Raw genomic sequence first — 24,152 nt, forward strand, 5'->3', positions numbered from 1 at the left:
CCACATTTGTTATACATTATACTGAAATGCTAATTTCAGTATCACAGTTACAAAATGCATCCTTCCTTTTGTTTTACTCTGACTCTGTCATATCCGGGGCATCGATGGGCAAGCAATATGAGAGGATATGGGTTTGAGAATTTGGTACTAATTCTGATCTATAAGTGTGACAAACCAAAACAGTGCTGACCAAAACCCGCTTCCAAGCTGGGCCCCTCCTGCTCCTTTCCTCCTAGATTCACCAACCCTCAGAAGGCTAAATAGTGCTGTGTTTTAGGGGTGGGGTGGGGGTGGGGCTCTGTTACTTTTAAACAGAATTTGGCAGTTCTCATGTTCTTGGGCCACTGTTTAAGATGTAAGAACAATTCTACTTCATGAAACACAAAAAAGTAGAAATAACATCTTGAATGTGCTTCCAGTAGACCTTTTCACAGAAATTCATGTTTTCAGTTAACTATCTTCAAACCCACAACCTAGCTGAAATTTTTATTATGTTCAGGATTACAGCCACACGCTGTAGTGATAAGCAGATCACATGGCTGTTTACCACACTCAAGTATCTACTGGAAAAACACTAAACTTGTCACCAAGTGGTCCTGGACTCAACACATAGGATGGTTTTAATGCTAGGTGTGAGTGAATTAGAAATGGCTAGCTCCAGGGACACCAGCCAAAGTCATGGGATTTTAAAACTGTATCATCTGTTTTAAAACAGACAATTAAGAACACAAGGCATGAAGGAAAGTCTAATATATTTCTTAGTACACGGCCACAAACCATACCATGTTGTTAGGAAGACCAAAGAAAAACTTATCTGGGCTCTCCTGAGAAACTGGAACCCACACTTGGCTGTAGACTGCCCTTGCCTAAGTCCTTTTCTCTCTCAATGGCTGTGCTTAAATCTATGCTAAACCTTTTCTTTTTCTTTCTTCTTTTTAAATGAACTTCAACATTTATTAAATGTTCATAACAAAGAAAAAGCTGATTTGGCCTTCTTTATATTTAAAACAATACCTAAGGGCAATAAGTGCTATGATTTCAGTATTTCAAAATTCTTCAAAAAGTCAAAAAGTACAGTGGTTCATATACTTAAAGCTGACCTATAATTATGAAATTAAAAGCCAATAGCTCAGTCTGCACCCACCCATACAGTTATTTATACCCTCCCTTCCTATCTTCTCTTACTTGGGAACATCTAACAAAAGAAAATGGAACAAATTTGTATGCCTGGGAATGATTTTTTTTTTTTGTCATATCATCCATGATAGATCTCTGGGGAAACATTACATACTACGCATTGTTTTTCTCAGCAGGAAAACTGTCATATGCAGCCAGCGTTTGAAGAAAGGAATATTAAGGCACTTTAGTGCATTGTTTTGTCTACTAGCAGCAAAAATCTATGTGAAAAAAAAAGATCCTTTTTAAGGACACATGGCCTTTAAGAACAAATAGAAACATTTTCATCCTATGGGAAAATGGAAAACTAATTCTAACAACAAGAAAAGAAACACCCCCAGAAACAAAGCCAAACCAACCAACCACACAAAATCCAACCAACTCATGGAACTAACAGCAGCCCAGAAACACATGCTACAGAACTCTTTCTGCAGCATCTTGTTTAAAATCAGTCGGGACTTTTAGGCGCTGTCTGGTCTGGACTGATAGCACTTCTATGCAAAAACCATGTGAGACATTCTTAGTAGTCAGTGTTAATAACCACAGTGCTGATGTTCAGAATGAGAGGAAAGCCACAGAAACGAGCTAAGCCACTTTGGCTAACTGCTCCTAACAGCAGTTTTTATAAGAACACTGGTAAACAGAGGGAAACAAAGTGTTCTTGTTGATCGAGAATAGACTTTATTGCTCAAACTCTTTATTTACCTTCTTTTTTCCTAAATAAAAGGATCTTTTCTTTAGACCATTGTTTGTGTTTAATATCTCACAGAATAATATCTCATAGAAGTAATGAATTGGTTCCAAAATCAGAAGCCATTCAGGTACTGAACTGCTGTTTCTGAGGAAAAAAAAACCTAAACTCATTCAGGCAGGTCTAACGTTTCCTGCTCAGGGTCCAATCGGTCTATTGTTTACCGTCTTAGTCAACAGAAATAACTCACCACAAAAGTACCCAGAAGATGCCAACACAACAGAATATAAACCAACAATAGTCTCAGTGTCGTTTTACATCTGTTAAATGCAAACAAAATAAAGCCACTGGCAAGATGCAAAACATTGAACGTAACAAATTCTTTAATCTGAAGGACTCCATTGAGCTTTCCACAAAATAAACTATTTGTGGCAGCCAGAGAGAACAGTTGATTACTCACAGATAGCTAGCTTTACATGGTGTAGAATGAAGAATTGAAAAGACATTTCTCTACTAACCCTGTTAAATTCATTTGCTTTGAAACACTCCCAAGCAGAGGCTTAGGCTTTCGGTTAAACACAGAAGCAGACTGCCGAGAGCACTCAGATGCTCTACCACTCACTAATTTTTCCCCTGTGGCCATTATCATTAACGCTTTTGTTATTCCACAGCAAACTGCACATAAAGTGTTCTTGTTGATCAAGAAAGGATCATTTCTTCAGGCAACTGTTTTGTGTTCTGACAGACTGGTTCACGGTAATCTTGTGGTCTCAGTGATGATGACATCACTGAAAAGTCCATCCTACCAAATTATTAGTATTTGCAAGTAGATGGATATATGAATGTGCAAATGTCAGGAGTTAAGTCACTGCAAACCATCATAATACATCTTTGTCATGTCCTATACTTGATATTTTGAATCACAAGTCAGAGCCTGAGAGAACAACTGTCTGGGTTATGAAGATCTATCCAGTGGTCAGGAAAATGGGTTTTTATTAAACAAAAAGAAAAGCTGCTGTCTTCTAAAAGCACAGTGGTTTCCCAGGAGGTAGGTAACTAACTGCAGGGATGCTATGCTTCCTGAGACTCCTGGGAAGATCCTGAACATGAGTGGGGGTGAAGGGAAAAGACAAAGGATTCTGAGTCCCTGGATTACTCATATTTCCCACTTCCTGCAAAGATAATAGATGGGGTTTCATAATACAGATATGTATAGCAGGCCCTGTCTGTCAGGAAGCCAGGAGAATCAGGCAATTACCTTCATTCTTTTGGAAAGATGACTACACACTGTTCCATTGCTTTTAAGCCTCTACTCCTACCACTTTCCCCCAAAGAAGCAAGCTGCACATGGGTTTACACAAACCTCACTGCTACCATCAAATGGTTAGCTCTTCCATTACTACTGCTAGAGCACAGTAGCAGCTGTAGTTAAGCCACTCAACTCCTTCCTAGGTTGCTGAAGTGGAGTGACTGCAAATTGAAAATGTATTTCTGGACCTTGGCTGCTTACTGGGGTAACAATCCTTGAGCCTCTCTGTTATGCTCCTCTAGATGCTGTCTGCCATGTAAGATGGATCAGTGATGTGGGTGGATTTAAAGCAGGGACAAGTAGTCTGCTGGAACTGGCAAAGACACTGAGTCTGTCTAGAACAGCCACAAGACTCCAGTCTACTCCAGTCTCAACCATTGGTGTTAACTGATCATCTAAATTTACTAACAAAACATGGAAAATGATGAAATGAAAATAAAATCCCTGGAAGTGAAAAAAAAGTTTGGTGGGTCATGTGTGTGTGTGTGTGTGTGTGTGTGTGTGTGTGAGTTTTACCTAATGATTTAAAAAATAGTATTTTCTAATACAAACAACCTTGACCAAAAAAACGTGTCATAGCATTTTGAGTTATATATTATATATATAAATATGCTATTTATAGACATTACTATATGTTTATACATATATGACATTATATGTAAATAGTTATGTATTATATATTTTGAGAATATTTATAAATTTAAAATATCTGTGAACACGATCTTTGTTGAATTATTTTCATATGAGATTGTGTGTGTGTGTGTGTGTGTTAAGAGGGGGGGAGAGATGAGGGAGGGGAAGTGAAGGGAATGAAGGGAAAGAGGGGAGGGAGGGAAGAGGGAGAGAGAATATAAGCCAGCTACCTTGTTTGAGGCAGGGGGTTCTTCGTTGTTTGCAATTGCCCACAAGCTTCTGGGGATTCTCCTGTTTCCATTTATTTCCCATAATTCCTTGGGTGATAGGTGCAGATACTACACCTGGATTTATAAGGGCTCTCAAGATTCAACTCAAGTCTTCACATCTGTGTGACAACTCCTCTGCCCTTGTTCTGTTTCCAAACATTTAAAAGTCACAGTTATGTTTACTCTGTGTACATTATGGTGTGCATGTGAAGGGCAGAGGACAATCTCTTTCTATCATGTGGATCTCTGAGGCTCCAACCTAGAGGTCAACAGGTATGATCTGGTGAGCTCTTCTGTTACAAAATCTTGCTCTGTAGCCCAGGGTGACCTTGAAACTCATGGCATTCCATCTGCCTCCACCCTCTGTGTGTTGGGATAACAGGGACACACCACCACACTTCACTGCCATCACTTATAGGATTAAATACTGAGGCTGGCTATATTTAGGATTAAATACTTCAGTGGTAAAGTGCTTTCTTAGCAAATGTGAGGCTTTAGGTTCAATTCCCAGTACCAGAATACTCGTCCACTAAAGAAACGGAAGCACATAATCAATGAGTTAAATATGAAAAGCTTTTGGGAACCATAAAAATTTCCTAGAAAACAGAGAAACCACTTTTTTCTTTTGTAAGCACATATAAATCTAAATATGCTGATGATACAGACATTTGGCATATCTGAAAATTCTCTACAGTGATTCTTCAGATGAAATTTTATGTCTGCTCTATTGTTAACCTTGTTCTTCTACCAGAGAGGCTATTCTTTTAGCCAGTTAGTCATTTCTCTCTTGCTTGTGAATCTGCTGATTGCTCCTAAGACTGGCTTGCTTTCATCTGTGGCATCTATGGTTTTGTTGTTTGTTTTTAAGTTGTATTGCTTGACTTAACAGGACACCCACCTTCCCACTCCCCATCTCAGGGGAGTCTCTGGGTATGCTACAGAGTAGTTCTGTATTTTGCCTCAGTTGGGGATTCTCGTGGTTTCACTATTCCTAAATGGGGTGACACTAAACATCCTGTATGACTGCTAAGCTCACGAGTTACAGTCCATAGGACGGTAGGAACCTGAACCCCAGACTTATCTACAGTCCGGTTCCAATCAGAGTTGGGGGAGACTGACAGACAGGCTGCTGCTTCAGAAGGCCATAAAATGCATTTTTTCTGTATCCATAGCCTTTAAAAGTCTTGGATCTACTCAGGTATCTCAATTTCCAGCTTTTATTGTATATGCTTTCCTTTTTTTTTTTTTTAAAGATTTATTTTATGTATATGAGTACACTGTCCTGTCGCTGTCTTCAGACACACCAGAAGAGGGCGTCAGACTCCATTATAGATGGTTGTGAGCTACTATGTGGTTGTTGGGGATTGAACTCAAGACCTCTAGAAGAACAGTCAGTGCTCTTAACCACTAAGCCAGCCTGCTTTTCTTTTTTAATGTTTATTAATTTTTTCTTTTTTTCTGAGATAGGGTCTCATGATGTAGTTCTGGCTGTCCTGGAACTTGCTGTGTAGATCAGGCTGGCCTTGAATTTACAGAGATCCACCTGACCCTGCCTCTTTACTGTCAACTTGATTGAACTGGAAAAGACACATTGCTTGTCTATGGACATTTCCACAATGTTAATAAGCAGGAGAGACCTCCCATAAATGTGAATGGCACCATTCCACAGGGTGGGGACTCAGACAAAACAAAAGGGGAAAAGCTAGCCAGCGTAGGCATTCTTTTCCAGTTTCCTTGGTACCATGATATGACCTCTCTGCTTTGACATACCCTTCCTAAGAAGATGAACTGGAACTTTAAGTCAGAATAAATAATTTTTGCCTTACAAGTTGTTTCCCTCAGGTATTTGTCAAGAGATGAAAGTCTAAGTAATAAAAAAGTACTTGGTATGAAGAAGTAAGGTCAGATCTGTGGCTTACCTGACCACGTAGAAACTTTTAAGAATTGGTTTGTGAGCATTTAAAAAAGCCCATAGAGGTCCTAGGTACTTGAGCCACAATTTAGTCAGCGATTCTGTTGTGAATGCAAATGGGCGGGGATGGAAAGACAGTGGGGAGGTGTCTGATAGGAGTAAGGACAACTGTAAACTGACCAATGGCATTCATTTTAATAGAAGAAAGCCCCTCAAAGGGCAATGCATTAAAATGTGGAGGTGAAGCAAAGGATGCAATGAAAACCCTAGGAATATGGGATGTTCACCAAGGTGCAGTGAATTAGTGAAGCCTTCCCTACAGAGAGGGTCGTGGGAGTTGCAAACAGCAATGCTATAAGGGCTGGTTGCTCAAGACCTCTGGGGCCCCCATTATACCATTCTGTGCTTCAGATGGTGGACTCATAGCTACATGATTCAACATTTGCCATGCTGGGTATTGATCTTGGTTTGTCCAATCCTTCATGTTATTCTGCTGTACCTCTTTATCTGAATGGGAATGTATACTTTGTGCCATTGTATATTTCCAATACTCAACTTCTTTTCTAATTTTATAGGAGCTCATAGATAAGGGTTTGCCTTGAGTCTCTGAAGAAGCTTAGACCTTCTGAACAACACTGTAAAGACTACATGGAATATCTATCTATCTATCTATCTATCTATCTATCTATCTATCTATCTATCTATCTATCTATCTATCTATCTTTACTAGTTGGCCAAGAACATTTAGGGACCAGGGATGGAATAATATGATGTAAGGATATCAATTTGATAAAGGCAAGATTTAAAATAGTTAATATTGTCAACTTGGGGGCTAGATGAAACATACTTCTGAATGTGACTATAACGGCTTTTTCAAAATGGATGAGCTACAGGGAATCTGGGGCCATTCACCCTGAATGTGGCTAGCACCACCCATAGAGTATGCCCTGGGTAAAAGGAGGAAAAGGAGAAAGCCAGGAAGTAGAGGCATTCTCTATGCTTAATAGATACTATGTGATCTATTCTCTTTACAATGCCCAGTCTACGGAATGGATGGAAAATACTAAAACCATGAATTAAAATAAATCTTCCCTGTCTTAAGTTGTTTGGCACTGATATCTGGTCACAGCAACCAAAAAAAAAAAAGTCACCCTAATAAAATGTGTGTACATGTATGTATATAGTTTTTCCAGCATTTTAATATTTTATAGTAGAAAGTAGTTTAGTCTGCTTTACAAATGAAATTCTTTGACTATTAATTTGATACTACCAGTCAAGAATTACGGCCTTAACTAACAAAGACCCTCAACTGAAGAAAATAAGTGACTGTGGCGTGCTCAGCCCTAAATTGACATTTATACATTATAGCTCTCTTCACAAGGCTCAGAGATGCTTCTGGAAGAGGTCGAGAGAGGTAAGAGCCAGAGGTGGTAGAAATCCTCTAGGAAACAGTGTTTCCTGGACACTAGCACATATAAACTCAATAGTGACTCAGACATTATGCATGGTATATCGTGTGAGGCTTAGCTACTGTCTCATCTGCACGTCTAGCATGAGACAAGTCATCACAGCCTCCTAGCTGTGCTGGGCTTAGAGTGGCTGACTTTTAGTTTTCTCACCTCTAAATAAAGCAGCTTTTTGTTTTACCTTGGTGTGTTTTACAAATATAATTACTTTCTATGTGTACATTGACACAATTCTGAGAAATTCTGCCTTAGAAGTATATTTGCCATGTAAATCTTCTATCATAAAATGTTTCTACTTCCTTTTTCGATTAATTTAGCAATTTGTTGTTGTTGTTGTTGTTGTTGTTTTCGAGACAGGGTTTCTCTGTGTAGCCCTGGCTGTCCTAGAACTCACTGTAGACCAGGCTGGCCTCAAACTCAGAATTCTGCTTGCCTCTACCTCCTAAGTGCTGGGATCACAGGCATGCGCCACCACACCCGGCTTTAGCAATGTTTTCTATGTGTACCATTTTACTCTTTAATTTTCCATGAAAATTGTCATTTTTAATGTGTTTCTCTGTATATCTCTTCTATTTTATCAGAAATATTTTCCATGTAAATCTTCAATTTTATCATAAAATATTTTTACTTCTGTTTTCAATAAAAGAACATGCAAAAAAAAAAAAAAGCAGACTGGGAAAAAAATAAACCCACTTCAGTCTCAGAATAGGCTGGGGTCATGCTAAAAAAACCCAAAAAACCAAGAAGTATATTTGCAAGTTATAGCATGTATGTTTGATTTGGCCTGTGCTTGTCCTTGCAGTCCATGAGCCATCGATGGCTTTTAGATTTTAGATGGTTGAAAAAGAACTGACCCCATAGGAAGGCCAGCAGCCTCGACTATCCCAGACCCCAGGGACTGAGCCACCAACCAGGAGCATACATGGGCTGGTTCAAGGGCCTCGACACATATATAGCCTGGTCTGGCCTCTGTGGGAGAATATGTGCTTAATCCTCAGGAGACTTGAGGTCCCAGGGAAAGGGGAGGTGTGCTGGGGGGACATCCTCTCAGAGGCAAGGGGGGAGAGGAATGGGATAAGGAACTGTGGGAAGGGGGAACTGGGATGGGGGAAAATGACTGGAATGTAAATAAAATTAAAAAAAAAAAGAAAATGAAGAATTGAAAAGATGAATATGCCATGCCATGCAAAAGTTTAAATGTCAGTGTCTATAAATTAAAATCTCTTGGAACGAAGTCCTTTTTTGTTGATGTATCTCTGGCTGCTGTCGTGTTGCAATTGTAGATGATGTAGCTGTGACACAGGCGCTGGTTATCTAAGTCCTAGACCAGAAACATGGAGCCTGTGGGTACATGCAGACACTCTCATCTGGTAGCCATCATGATTTAATGCTGGCAAAGGCTGGAGCATATTCCAAAAGACCAGATTTAAAAATAAGTGCACGAGGGCTGGGAAACAGCTTGGAAGTAAGATTGCTTTTCTATACCAGGCCCTGAGTTTGAATATCTAAACTGCATGTGTGCATGCATGCATATGTGTGCGCATGTGTGTGTGGGGGCAAGCATAAAATTAAGTGTGTAGGATCTGACAAAGGATCTGAGAAGCTTTGAGTTCAAGGGTTTGTATTGCTTTGAGTTGCCAGATTTCTTGCAATAGGAGGTGGTTTATAAGTGCAGAATATGAAACTAGAGATGTTAGAAAAAAAATTACAGATTGTATGTTACATAATTAAAATTCAAACACAAGTGACACACACAAGTTACTTCTCCATACAAATGAGGAACAGGTCAGGGGTGGGATGCACAGGAAACTACAACAAAGCAGCTTTGGCGAGGGAGGCCAGACAGCCTCACCGGGTGGAGGAGGAGCATTCTTTTACCTGCACATGTGTAGGCGTCCTTGTTGGGGAAAGGCTTCGTGCACTGGCTACAGCTGATGGGACCCACAGTAGGAATGGGGCTGAAGGTGTGCCCGTTAACAGTCTTCTTATCTTTTTCCTTCTCTTTAGATTCTTTCTCTTTCTCCTTAATTTTATCCTTTTCCTTCTCCTTTTCCTGCCAAAGAAAAGAATCAACAGTTAACTGAGCACTGGAAGGAAGGCCTTCCCTATACCCTATACGTACAGACGGCAAGTGGTCAAGGGAGGATGGTGGCTATTGTGGACAGAAATGAGGAACAAGGCCTGGGCAACATTTTATCAATTTTCGAACATTCGAGATCCCATTTGAAACACTAATGAGCTCTGAGCCACCAGGGGCTGTTTATATTAGACACAGGGCAGGGCCTACAGAGGAGGAGCTTTTCTTAGGAAGGTATAGATGGCATGGTCCACAATTAGGATCAGTTTAGAAGGGGAGCAGAAGGAAGGATGGCAGCAATTCTGGATCAGCTTGAAGGAAAAAAAAAAACAATGTCACTAAGTTTGAGTTCCGCGAGGTTCTTTTTTAAGTTTTACAAACTACATTATATGTTCCTGAGGAAAGGTGACATTTTCTTTCTTACTCTAATCAGAACTATTAAATAACCCCACATATACTGTTTTTCACTAATTAGAACTCAGTAGATTACCAGATATTAATTTTGGTTCAGTGTTCAAATGGTAACAGACAGTTCAGTGAGAGGAGGGTGGAGGACCGCACCGAGGCTAGGAATAAAGGCAGTTCTAACTGATGGTGGGACTGTGAGGAAGTCATTTCTCTAAGCCCTACCCCTTTCATCTGCAAATGGGACAGGTGTCTTTATAGTTTTTTGTTTGTAATAAGAAGTAACACACACAAGGCCTAGTACATGCTAAGCAACATTTAAGACATACAAAACCTCACTGAAAATGAGTGTCATCAGCATCTTAACTCTCCGAATGCAGCACAAAACCACAACCTTTTGTAGTGAAGGAAAGGGAATGTCAACTTGGGGCAGGAGACGATAACCCAGGAGCAGTAACGAGGGCGCTGGGGCAAAGCATGGAAAAAGAGAAGTACGGAAAGACAAGAGGCCTGGCCAGGAACCGTCCCCAGACCGCCTTCTCTGTCTCTTCAAGCTGATTACTACAGCACCCATTTCTTCTGAGAAGACTGGGTGCCCAGGGCAGGGAATTCCCAAGATCAGTGGAATAATGCCCTTACAAACTAACTAGACCATGAAGTGCTACAATTCATAAGGTGAATTTTACCTACAGCTATATACTAGGACTATAATCTAAAAAAATACCCAAGGAGTGAGCTTCTCAGCGTGGATGACCATGATAATTACTAACCACATGACTCATCAATGCTACCTGTAGAGGTCATCTAGATAGACTGGGGGTCAGGTGGGCATCATGCTTCCCCTCTACAACAGAGAAGATAACGCATGACACTTAAAATGACGAATAGTTACTATGTGCCAGGCTCTGAAATAAGTAACTTACATGTAATTTCTTAGGACAGGGCACTAATTACCTCCATTTTATATTTGAAGAGACGGAGGCTTAGAGATATCTAATAAAATATTTTGGAGCACAGAGCAGGAATTATTTAAACTGGAATTGATGCAGTTTGGGATCACAAAAGCTCAGCTCTCATTCACCACCCTTACTGTAAAGGGTTGGCAATGTTCCTTGAGTTGCAAAGGGTCACAAAGCAACGATCAGTACCAAATAGGAATTCAAATTGTCTGATTTTCTAAAGTTCAGAAATTTCATATATTAAATGGGCTATTTGTAAAATCTATGATTCATGTGAAATTCTCCCTTAACAGAATATATGGAGCAACTCCCCCAAGCCAAACTGATGCATCTTAAAACTATTAAAAAAAAAAAAAACCCAAACAGAAAGGATGGGGGAAAACCACTTTACAAAACAGGAAACTCTTCTGAACAAAAATTAGTAACTGCTAAAGTGCATAGAACCCGAATTACCACACCTTGAGCACATCCTTTTAACTAATTTTTTGCTGCAGATTTCTCTGAGTAAATTGTTAAAACCATCTTTCTTTTGGCTTGAAGGTTAAGAGCACACACCAATGGTTAAAAAAAAAAATCAAACAGTACAACTTTCTAGGGCAGCTAGGTAAGCCTCTGACAAACTGTAATGTTCTTCAGATCTTTTTTTTTGGTTTTTTTTTTTTTTTTTGAGACAGGGTTTCTCTGTGTAGCCCTGGCTGGCCTGGAACTCAGAAATCTGCCTGCCTTTGCCTCCCAAGTGCTGGCATTACAGGCATTCGCCACCACCGCCTGGCTTGTTCTCCAGATCTGAATAATCTATTTTCTCACCCTTTACAATAATCCAGGAGTTCCTTCAAGGACAAAAACAAAACAACAAACTACATATGGCTTCCCCCTGTTGTAACTCAGTGCTTTGAAGAAGTCAGGCTCTTACCTGCCCATGTTTTATTCCCGTGAATCTCACTGTTATGAGAGGAACTTCGGGAAGCCGACCCCATTTTACCGACATGATTTGACCCCCATGCCAGGAAATGTTCTCTCACAGGAGATGCTCATGCCGGCAGGGCAGACAGCTCAGAGCTACCATTAGCAAAAAAACGGTAAGAGGAAGCCGGGACTGGTTGAGAAAGCGCATAAGGGGAGGGTTGAGGCTGCCTGCTTCCTTGAGACAGTCTTAACTATTTGAATGCTGCTGGTAAAGCTAACCACTCTACCCTAAAGAACACAGGAAATGAAAGAAAACTGAAGTAACTCTCAAATACATGCGTGGACAGCATTTGCATTGCAGTATGGGAGATATGGTTAGGATAAAGACCACATTTAATACTGTAAGTCAAAAAGCACATCTACTAAAAATATATTCCTAATTGCATAAAAAAAGCAATGTTTTGTAAGAAAATACTTTAGCAAAGTTGCCAGTGGTAAAATGGTAACTAGTTATTATTCTTAAATTTAATACGTCTATATTTAACCATTTCTAACATGCTTTAACTGTACTGTGGAGTAAGAATCCAACAACAAAATGGATGGGATTGGTTGTGATGAAATTAGGGTGCTATGCAAGAACATCAGCTTTCACTTTCCTAAACCTTTCCTTTTAGAAGCTAGACTACTCCACGAGCATGAAAAGCTAATGTGATCAGGCATCTTGGAAAGTTCTTTCATATACAAGGCAGAGAGACTAGGAACTGGGCCTGAATGGCTTACTATAAAGTTAACCAGTGTATCAGCTGGGAAGAAAGTCATTTTTCATCAGAGAACTTTTTAGTCTGACTAGGAACTGGTCTAAAATGTGTCTTGTGTCTTCAAGCTGTCTTTGTAAAAATGAGGGCTTAAGAGAAAAAAACCATCAGTGGTGTGAAGACCACCCCCTTTATGAAGGCAAACAGTATGCATGTATCCAAGGACTTTAATATGTGTATAATACACACAATTTACTCAACAGGAAACAGTACTACTGCTCAAAGACAATTCGACGAGAGAAACTGCCCATCTTCCTCTTCTGCTTCCTGTTTAGGGCTCCTAACCTTCTGAAAAGCATTCTGTCTATACATCTGCAATGTCTGCATGTTACAGATGACTCAAAGGTTATGTATGCAGGACTGATAACTAAATTCCTTATATAATAAAAACTATATACAGAAAAACATGGCACTATTGGGAAACATTTGCTGTCTAATAGCTATCTTTGGCTACTCTGAGTGTCCAAAGACTGTTGGCAGTCCCAGCTTAACATGTGGGATAACAAACCCAAGTTTATAATTGTATTCTCATAGACACATACACCATGTTTACTCAAAGAGACTTTCCTAACTATATTCAGATACATATGTATTGGCTAGATTCATATGTACTGGCTGGTAGCTAAACAGCTATATGGTCTCATTAATACATATTAAAAAATTAATAATCTTAGTACTTGGTAGACACTTCAGTGACTACATCACCGGCCTAATATGTGCAAGGCCCTGCAATCTCAAACACTGAGAAAACAGAGAAAACAACTAACTTCCAAATAGGGTAAAAGGCATAAAAGTCCACTATTTTTATAAAAAAAATAGTGTTAATATTTATGGTATCACTTTTGTTTTTGTTTTTTAACAATATAGGAATCATTATTCAATAGTTAGGAAAAAGAATTGATTTGTACTAATTTATCTGTACCAATGGTGGACACATGACTATTCCTCTCATTACCTCTGCCTATGCTGACAAAGTCACAGTGTTCTGCAGCAGCTGTATGGCAGTCTTATTTAACAGTAAGCTAACAACCACTGACTGGAAAGACGGCACATTAACACGTCTGGTCACCAGGGTTCTTGCAAACACACGGTAAGGGGAACCGTACCGCAATCTGCAGAGCTATGAATTTGCAATTTTTGGAGTTTCTATTGCTGGAGACAGTTTGGCCCCAAAGATCAAATCTTGAAGCCAAGTCTGAAAGAGGAACCATGGCGATTGCAAAAGAGTGTTGTCATTTTGACGACGGAGAGGGATGGAGGCAAGAGGTCAACTGGTTCTTTAATAGTGATGACAGACCCGACTCTAACACAGATAGCCTATTTCCCGGGTCCACCTCATCACCTGCCTCTTACCTAATGCTAGTCATTTGAGGTTAAAAAATATTAAAGAAAAGGGAAAAAGAAAGTACTTAGTGATGGATTTTGCTGACAAAGAAGCACACGATCAAAGAAGCACACGATGGCAGGCAACATGTGTGGGAAGCCAGACCTCATGTAGCTTTGCCTGAGCATTTTCTAGACTTGCTACTTGAAACACTTAATCGAGCTGCAGTCTATAAAGTATGGAAGTTGGGTGAGATCCTGTTTTAAAGATGAAGTTCTAGTTTCTAAGTCTGATCCCACATAATCTTTTTTTTTTTTTTCCGTCTGTATTACCTATCCCTTCAGCAGTCTCACTGTTGAATCTACCAGGCATTGGGAGAGGTGAACAGAGAGTCTCTGCTGACTTGCTGGTCTAATAATTATGTGTGCGTATGTTTGGATAAGATTCCAGTTTAAAAGTAAAAAACAAAACAAAACAAAATAAAAAACAACAAGCCAGAAACATTTTGAATTCATCTAAACCAGACCATTACATTTTCAAGGTTAATTAAGAATTACAGGCCACTAAGCAGAGAAGTCATTAGGTAATACATGGTTTGGTTTTCCCAAGGGAATTTCCTTTTGTTGATAGCAACTCCAGGCAAAGGAAGGAGGCTAAAGGAAACATGCAGGCTTTGCCGCTGCCAGTACATGGAATACAGTATGCACCCATCCTCCTGACTTCATATATATATATCCTTGTGCTTGCTCCTTATACTGGGTGGGAACTACGGAGAGAACTTGGAGGGTGTGCCCTTGAAGTGGGTCATGAAGTCCCAGCCCTGATTTTGCTATCCCTCTAGCAGATAGCACGGGGCGCTTAACTACCACAGGCCCAAAGCAAAAAAATACTAGGTGAACATAGGCCGAAACCTCTGAAATCGAACCCTTCTTAAAGAGATAATTACAGCAGGCAATTTGTTACCATACAGAAAGTTAATACATTTAGTAAAACATATTGGCTGTATTTCTATTAGCTTATACAACTGAGTGCCTGAAAGGCTTAGTAAGGGAAAAGAGGGCACATTTTTTTTCTAATTGAAAAAAATTAACATATTTTGATCTGTTTTTTCCCCTTTCCTAAATCTTCCCAGATCTCCTTACTTCTCTACATCTTCTAGTAAAAAAAAAAAAAACCAAAAAAAAAACCAAACAAACAAAAAAACCAAAAAAAAAAAAAAAAAAACAACCCAAACCCAAAAAACTACCAACACCAAGCAACCCTTTAAAAACACAAAAATGAAAGTCTAGAAAAGTTTTGTTTTTGCAAAAGAACAGTTAAGACCAAAAGAAAAAAAAAAACCCAAAAAACAAAAAACAAAAACAAGCAAACCAAACCAAAATGAAACTAAACCACCATTGAGCTCATTTTGTGTCAGTCAACTCCTCGTGGGTCTGGGTATTGCCCCAAAGTGTGTTTGCTATGAAGACGGAACATTTTTTTATTAGAATGCTATTGAATTCAGTATACATGTATGCAGATATGTTTATGTGCATACATGTATAGATACACAGTACAGAGATACATGTGATTCAAGTGGTCCTTAACTGAGTAAATCTTTGTGTGCTTATTTCTTTGTGTGTGGAGACAGAGGGTTACAGGTAAGTAAACAAATGCAGGGCAAGGGAGGAGACAGTGCTACCCTCACTTGTTTGAAATGAAAATAGTTCTCATTTAGGATTAGGAATCAATATAAAAAAGTTAATTTCTTTCTCTTAGGATAGACCACAGAAGTATTAAACATATGTAAATCAAAGTATTGAGAATATATGTGGGGTTATTATAGATTTACTTCTTAATTTTATACTTTATAGGATCCTGTAATGAACAAACAAGTACAACTGGATCTGTGAAACTGAACTGAAATGTGTTTGTGAGCTATCATGTAGGTGCTGGGAATTGAATCCAGGTCCTATGGAAGAACTGTGAGTGCTGAGCCATCTCTTCAGCCCCAGGTGTAAGTGTCTTAATTTAACTTCTTAAGCACTAAAGAGGATGCAAAACAAATCCTTGGAAGTCTTAAAAGTTCTTGTAATTTTTCTGAAGCATAATTTTCTTCCCTCTGTTACTTTAAATATTTCTTTTGATCTTAGCATAAAGTCCTTCTTTTGGATTTTAAGCCTGATTTAATAATTTCTGCATTGTGGTTCAGTGTGTGGGGTGAGGTGAGAGAGAAGAAGGCCCCCAGCAGCAGTGTTGTGGAAAGGATGCACTACGCTGATGCATGGGCAGCTTCTGGGATGAGGTACACAGGGCAACGCTCTGGCCGCGGCCTCCTTGCTGCTCTTTTGCCTTAGACATTAGACTGCTTCAGAGCATCTCTGAAGTTAGGCCCATTCATTCCCTGTCGTCTAGAGGCGGGAGGTGACAAGCACTTATTACAGAATGCCCAGAAGATACTTACTTTGCTCTTTTTGCTGCTGGACATTTTATTCCTGATGTAGCTGAAGGTGCGACTAACCTTAGTCCCACTCTTTTCTTCAAAATTCTTTTTTGAGGGGCTCGGAGGCAGGAAATTACAATTTTCTTCTGTTATACTGAATAAAAAAAAAGATTATGTTTTTCAGGACTAGAATTGTTAAATGGTGGACTGAGTAAGAAACAGGTAGTGGCTACTGAATGGTCTCATATACTATGAAAACAAATCTGAAATTAAATATAAAAATAGTATCGGGTATACCGACTTCTTTGCTGGAAAGGACATCCATACACACAAAGGGATGGCAGGGTATGTGCTGAGAAAGCTGGCAAAACAAAATCTTAGGACAAGGACAAGCCCATCAACAACAGAGGACACACAGCTTTTCCAGTCTTCAGACCTACTGACAAACTGTGGTTCCATTCAGAAAGCTATGTACGACTTTGGGGTGAAGAATCTGCGTTTCAGGCAGAATGTGGACAGATTCATTCTAGAGATTCAAGTTTACTGTTCTACTTGTCAAGAAGTCTGAATGAAATTTAAGTCCATCTAATCTGGACATGTTTTAATTTTAGGAGATTCATAATAGTGGATTTCCTTAAAGTATACTGGGATCTAAAGAAAAAATGTAAGGACAAAGAACCCATGTAAGTGATTTGCTGGTATTTAGCACCATCCCACAGGGCTGCAGTTTTGGCAACATTCATAGGCAGAACCATAAAGGACCCTAGTAACAGCCTTGCCTATGTATGTGGTGGCTATAGAGATGGCCATTTGTAAGAGAAATGGCATAAACACCACTGCTCTTGAGAAAGAAAGATAAAGATCTGAAAGCGCCATAAAGAGAAACACTCATTGGAGACTGCAGATCACGATCAAAACTAAAGTCTTTGTGAAAAAGCGGGCAATCTAAACAAAATAATCAGAAATCCAGTGACACTAAATCACAATGTTTAATTTCATAAACACAAACAAAGAACCATAGATGACGAGCCAATGGGGGATTTTGTGCATGTTGTTAAGTGAAAAATGTATTCAAGGTGGAAGGCAGCTCAGTGACAGAACACGTATCCCAGGGTTATGCACAAATTCTAAATCCCAGGTTGTTCCCAATATTGGGAAAGAAAGAGGGGGAGAGGAAGAAAAGGATAACCCCAGTTCTAATGTGCAGAGCTATATACTACACACAGCTTTTCTTTTTGGAATGGGGATGGAACCCAGAGCCTCATGCATGTTAAGCACAGACACTGAATTATACCACCAACCCTCAGTTTTAAAAGTTAAATGACTAAGAAGATAAAAAGAATGCAAAAGTTTTACTTTACACACAACACATGTGTGTGTGTGTATGTATGTATGTATATATACATATAAAACTCTATGAAGCAAAGTATTAAATTTATTCAAAACTGAAAATCTCTACAAGCCAAGTATATTTAAATGTATGTTAAATATATTTTACATGAATAAAAAGCAAATGATCATCTTTATCATGGGCAATATAAAGAATAAGAGAATAAAGTAATTGAGCAAATTTTCTTTTTCTTTTTTTTTTTTCTTGGTTTTTTCGAGACAGTGTTTTTCTGTGTAGCTCTTGGCTGTCCTGGAACTCACTGTGTAGACCAGGCTGGCCCCGAACTCAGAAAATCTGCCTGCCTCTGCCTCCCAAGTGCTGGGATTAAAGGCGTGCGCCACCACTGCCCGGCTGCAAATTTTCAAAGATAAAACCTACACTGTAAAACACTTTCTAATGATTTCAACTTTACCATTTGAGGAAGTCAGAATGTGGATAATCTCAAAGAACTCTGAGTACTTAATTAAATGTGGTAAGACAGTTTGTATTGCCTTCACTTTACTCTGGGAAAGGGAGCAAGAAACTAAACCTCTCGTACCTCTCGGTCAGGTTGGCACTGGTATTGTGGAAGGGCCGTGAATCTAGAAAATAAAACCACAGAGGTGAAGTTAGCATACAAAGATCTTGTAAGAAGTACAAAGTCCCTGAATGTCAGTTCATGGTGCCTCTTCCTTAGAAAGGTGAGGAGGAGGAATTAAACTGGGAACCTTCAAATTAGAATGGAAATACGAACAAAATATATTTGAAGAAAGTAAATTTAATCCAGGATCTGGGTAACTGAAAACACTGTCATGCTTAAGTACAGGTCAAGTACATTTAGTTTCTGTTTTTAACAAATGTTCAGTTCCCACAGGCCATCTTTCTGAGACGTTATCAAAGAATAAAAAAGAAGAAAGCAAATGTTACACTTTTCATTTCTGATCCCATTTGTAAATATTTCCATCGGCATAATCTAATATCATCTGATAGCTTTCTGAGAATTCCTGGAAATAGATTAGTGAACCAGAAGGAGCAAAACGCTGGCAGAAGAGCTCGGGCTCTGCCTCTCGTGTGGGAAAGACTTCTCCAGATCAGCCCTCTGCTGTGCAGTCAGGGGAACCAGATGGTTAGGGCTTTTTCAGGTTGACAGCAATGAAATGAATGGGGCAGATGCATTCTTTTCCCTTAACAGAAAGGCAACCATGTGACTAAAATTCCAAGGCTAAGTGAGTTAGCAGGGTAGTAAGCAAGAAAAGGGAACAATATAATTATTTCTCTATGAAACATATTAATATGGGTAAATTAACAGATAAATGAATTAAGAATTACTATTAAAAGAAGAAAGATTTGAACTATTACTAAGAATTTATAAGCAACCAAAGCTTCAAGCACAAAGGTGAATGGCTTTTAATTTTTAATATGATCATGTATAGCTATTTAACTACTGTATAACTACTGTTATCATACAGAAAAACACACACTATTCTTTGAGGTCTGTTTTGAGAGCCCCTAGGGTCATTACGAGTAAAACTGAGACGATCTGAAGATGTGTTACAGTGACCTTATTGGCATTTTAAACTCTTTCAACCTCAAATCAGTTCTGTAATACATTTTAAATGTAAAGTTATAATTGTTACTAAGTAACTTCAATATTCAACTGGTAGGAATAAAGTAAATGAAGCATTAAAGGAATTCTTCAATATTCTGCTTTCCTGTACCTGATAACTGGGCTTCTTCCATTACTTTCACCATGTTTGGAAACAGTAGCTCGGGAAGAAGTATCTGCCTCTCAATTCTGCAGAATCTACTTGTGAAACCATAAGCATTTTAACCTTAGTTAGCTTTAAAACAAGAGACTGTTGTTGGTTAAAACGCTGGCTTTAGAGCCTTTCCAATCCTGGAGTCTTCAATAATATAAGCGTTCAGCTCTCTTAGAACGGCCAGGATTGCACTGCACATTTAAGCAATGTACTAAGTTACCACTCTAGTAAACTATACAAGATAAAAGTCAAACTCGTATTGCAGAAGAATATGAACTTGGCCAAGAAAAAAAGCTACTGGTTGATTTCTGTGGAATAAATGAAAACTAAATACACATGTGATTAGGTACCAAGAAAATCTATGGCAGCAAATCTAAGAGTTCCCAATGTTTTTATTGCTGAAAAAGAATTTATTTCAGTTACTATGACTTCTTACATGTGGTTCTGGAAAAAGAAAAACAGATTAATTTACCACTGCCACCAAAATTATTGCCTCTAAAATTCCTGAAGTGTAGAGACTTTAAGAGTATGAGATAACATGGGCCATCTCCATGACAAATTATAAATAGAGGAAAATAAACCTACCATTAACTCATTAACGATTATTGCAGATAAATAACATCTAAACCATATTTTTATTTTAAGATACAAAATAACATGCAGACCTACTCTACTATATACCTAGGGATTTTGAGCTGCAGCCACTGAGTAGAATACAATAAAATGTATTTTATAGAACAAGAGTCTCATGGAGCATAAGTGGTTTATACATTATTATGGCTTCCTAATTAATAAATGTGGGAATTACAACATATTAAATACTGCTTTGGGCTCTTACAAAGTATCTTAAAACTGCTTAACCAAGTTTCTTAATGTATCTGACTACTTCCTCCTCATTAATCTCTCCGGCATTTTTGGACTGCATGAACCATTTGAGAGATGCTAGATATTGGACTCAAAAGACGCTTTTGCTTTTATATTTTTAAGATTCTAAGTTGAGAAGTCCAGAGGGCCAGGAAAACGAATAAAAATAAGTAGCAGTGGGGGGTGGGGTGGGGAATTTGGGGAACCACTAGAAAATTCTGGATGTCAGAGATTCAAGAGGCTCCTAGAACCCAATAGGGATGACATTAACCAAAATACCCAACAGTAGGGAGATAGAATCTGAAGAGATCACCTTCAGTAGATGGACATAGCCCACTCAACTAAAAAGTTTTAACCTAGAATTATCCCTGTCTAAAGGAAATCCAGTGACAAAATGGAGCAGAAGCTGAAGGAAAGGCCATCCAGAGACTGCCCCACCATGAGATCCATTCCATCTGCAGACACTAAACCCCAACACTATTGCTGATGCCAAGATGTGCTTACAGACAGGAGCCTGGTACGGAAGTCCTCCAAGACACTCTGTCTGTACCTGAGTAAGACAGATGCTGATACTCACAGCTGAGCTGGGGACCCCAATGGAAGAGTTAGGGGAAGGGCTGAAAGGGATTGCAACTGCACTGGAAGAACAAGAGTATCAATTAACCAGACCCCTCAGAGTCCACTGCACATGTAGCAGAGGACTGCCTCATCCAGCATCAGTGGGGGGGGGGAGGGGCTTAGTCCTGTGGAAGCTTGATGCCCCAGAGAAGGGGGATGCTAGTGGGGTGAGGCAGGAGAGGGCAGGGAGCACTCTCTTAGAGGCAAAGGGGAGGGGGAGGGTTCATGGAGTGGAGACCTGAAAGAGGGATAACAATTGAAATGTAAACAAATACAATGATTAATAAAAATAATAAAAAAGACTCCAATGAGAGTAGCAATGTTCTGGGATTACAGTTTGTTCACAGTGATAAGGGAGTTTATTGAGTTTAACCTGGCTCTTTTTCTATGGTATTACACCAATACTTTGGATTAAAGAGATTTGAGAATTTCTGAACACTCAAAGCTGAAGATTTTTGCAGCTTTCTGCCTACTACAAGGGATGAAAAGTAAATATCTCACTGTTTGTCAAGTGTCTTAATAGTGAAAAATATACCGAACATCAATAAGGCTACCATTAAAACTAAATAGTAATTCTATGCCAAGGACGGTCTTTTAAAAGACAATGTGAAATGGTAGCCACAATAAGTTTACTCTAAGTGCAATCATATAAACATAAGTACTAGATACTCACAATATTAGTTCTAATAACAATGCATTCATGAGAGAAATAGTTTTCCTATAAAAAAAATCAAACTCCCACAATAGCCTGGAAGTCTTCTAAATTTGAAGTCAATGTCTTCTAATAAAAGTTTACTAAATTTCAAGTTTACTAAAACTGATTTCTCATAACATTTCATACCATTTGTTACTAAGGGCTTAGTAATTTGACCCTGTAACTCACTGAGAGGAGTGCAGCGTAAGAGAGTTTTAGAATAAAAACTGAAAAAAAAAACCCGCTCATTTACTAATCTGTGGGATCTAATATCATAGTTTTTGATTTTCAATTATATGGAATGATCAAAAGGGAAACTTTTAGGCATCACTGATAGTCTATCTACGTGTCCCAGAAGACAGAAAAATGGGTAACAGAAATTAAAATGCAAGCTGTCAAATGGCAAGTCCTGTAAAACTAATACTCAGTATTATTAAAGGCAGAAGTGGGGTGAGAATGCACCCCTCATGCCTAAGGTATGCTTTGGAAAGACTCCTGTACTGGGATTGGGAGGCCACTGAAAGTCAAAAAAATCAGTCTTGCCAAAATAGATCTGCAAAGGCATGCAAGTCAAGTGCCTTAGAGAAGATGGTAGAATACAAGATATAGAAGATATAGCGTGCAAGAAGATAAAGCCCTCAGACAATTTAATTCTTTTAGTCACAAGTCTAGAGCAGTTTTAAAGCTAGTTAGACTTTGGAGAACAGCCACTAGACAGTAAATTAGCATGCTTACTATGAAACTCTTCCTCCTCATCAATGGAATAAGAAGAGCCAAAAGAAAAGACAGCTTTAGAGAAGGAGCAGGGAAATGCTGACAGAAAAGGAGATCCACCTGGTTGGCTTCCTGTGCCACTGTGCCGATGAGTAGGTTAACAAAATGAGCATGCAAAGGTTATGTCAGGACAAAGAGAAAGGTACCTCCAACCTAGGAGGAACCAGGAGAGTGTCAATGGCCTTTGAGATCCTAGGAAAGGTTATCAAAATAACAATTTGTTTATTATTTGCTTATTTCTTTTGTTTTTCGAGGGAGGGATTCTCTGTATAGCCTTTCTGTCCTAGAACTCACTCTGTAGACCAGACTGGTCTCAATCTCACAGAGATCTGTCTCTGTTTCCCTGAATACTGGGATTAAAGGTGTGTACCACCACTACCCAGTGACAATATATTTATTTTCTTGTTTATGAGCATGAACAATTGCAATACAGTTTAACAAATCACCTAAAATCCATACTTGTAACATTTGAAAACAAGAAGCAAACTCTTTTTAATGATCCCAGCTGGTAGCTCTAGTTTCCTTCTTTAGGGTTTGTAGAAAACCTTCAATAGGTTCAGCGTTTACTGTTCTTCTCACTCATCCCAAATCTCCTTCCTCCCTCTACCCCTTCCTGGCGTAGCACACAATATACTGGGGCCTCCTTTCTCTAGAACCTTCAAGGTAGAGAGAGCCGTGCTTTCAGGATCAGACTCATTCATCTCTCGCTTCCCGGTGGGTAGGTGGGCACTCCTCAGACAGGGAAAGCCCTCCAACACAGATGGGAACACATCTTTCCTGCCATTTTGTTCTCCCTTTATCCCTTTACCATCCAAGTGGTATCTAACCACTTAGTTACTCAAGGGTGCAAAGCTTACTAGCACCTTTGGATCCTCACAGCTCTCCTCATTTGGGCTTTTTCAAACTTCAACTTCTCTCCTGAGGTCACTACTCTGAACCAGCTACCGTGTAAACCCCACAAAAGCCTTCAAATGACCTGTAAGATTTTTCTTCCCAACATCATTTCCATCATGGTTGGTCTGAAATGTTTTAATTTACATGCAGAAATGTTTTAAGTTACTGCCTTTGGAAAAAACCTTACATCCTCAGTTTAGATTTTCATATACCAACTTCTAGTTTCTTTTGGTCTAAATTTTTTTAATTACCAAAGTCTGATAATTCCAGAACATTGAATGTTTATTTTAGTTGCTTCATTTACTATTTTCAATTAGATTCAACTTGTTCTCTTATCTGTTAATCGTAAATATAGCCAAGAAAGAAAATATCAGTAAGTTTACACTTCATCTACCCTTGTCTAGTCTGGTACACAGCATAGAGCTGATACCCAAATATAGACTGGAAAATAGATACATCAATTTTCCTTTTATCATTTGGGAAACTTAAGGGCCTAAATCAAACCATACATTTTCCCTGTACCTAATATGAAAGCTACAATAACCACATCAGATTATGAAGTTGAGCTCCACCAATGAGGTGAAATGATACCCCCACCCCTTTGCTTGTCCAGGTTAGGTCACTGCTCTCTTTCGTAAAAATAAGCTGTTTTGTTGAAACTTTCACTTTGCTTGTCTGTGTGGCACCAGGAATATTTTTTTCCCAATAATTTGGAGTTCTTTTCCAACATGACAGACAATGTTCTTGTTTCTAAAACTACTTAAATTACAGTCAGGGAAAAAAGAGACTTTGGTACTATTTTGGGTCAATGTGAA

General features: G+C 39.0%; 1 protein-coding gene across 9 annotated transcripts in view; it reads right to left on the bottom strand.

Annotated features, from left to right (window-relative positions):
• Positions 1-24,152, bottom strand: part of Akap13 (A-kinase anchoring protein 13) — a 283,839-nt gene that overhangs the window by 38,495 nt on the left and 221,192 nt on the right. For all 9 annotated transcript variants that reach the window (XM_052160563.1, XM_052160546.1, XM_052160555.1 and 6 more), the window contains 3 exons: positions 18,293-18,335; positions 16,386-16,518; positions 9,335-9,509 (listed from right to left, as the gene is read on the bottom strand). In XM_052160563.1, coding sequence (XP_052016523.1) covers positions 9,335-9,509; positions 16,386-16,518; positions 18,293-18,335 — 351 coding nt within the window. The remainder of the gene's footprint in view (positions 1-9,334; positions 9,510-16,385; positions 16,519-18,292; positions 18,336-24,152) is intronic.

The sequence above is a fragment of the Apodemus sylvaticus genome, chromosome 1 (genome assembly GCF_947179515.1).
Source record: "Apodemus sylvaticus chromosome 1, mApoSyl1.1, whole genome shotgun sequence".
NCBI lineage: Eukaryota > Metazoa > Chordata > Mammalia > Rodentia > Muridae > Apodemus > Apodemus sylvaticus.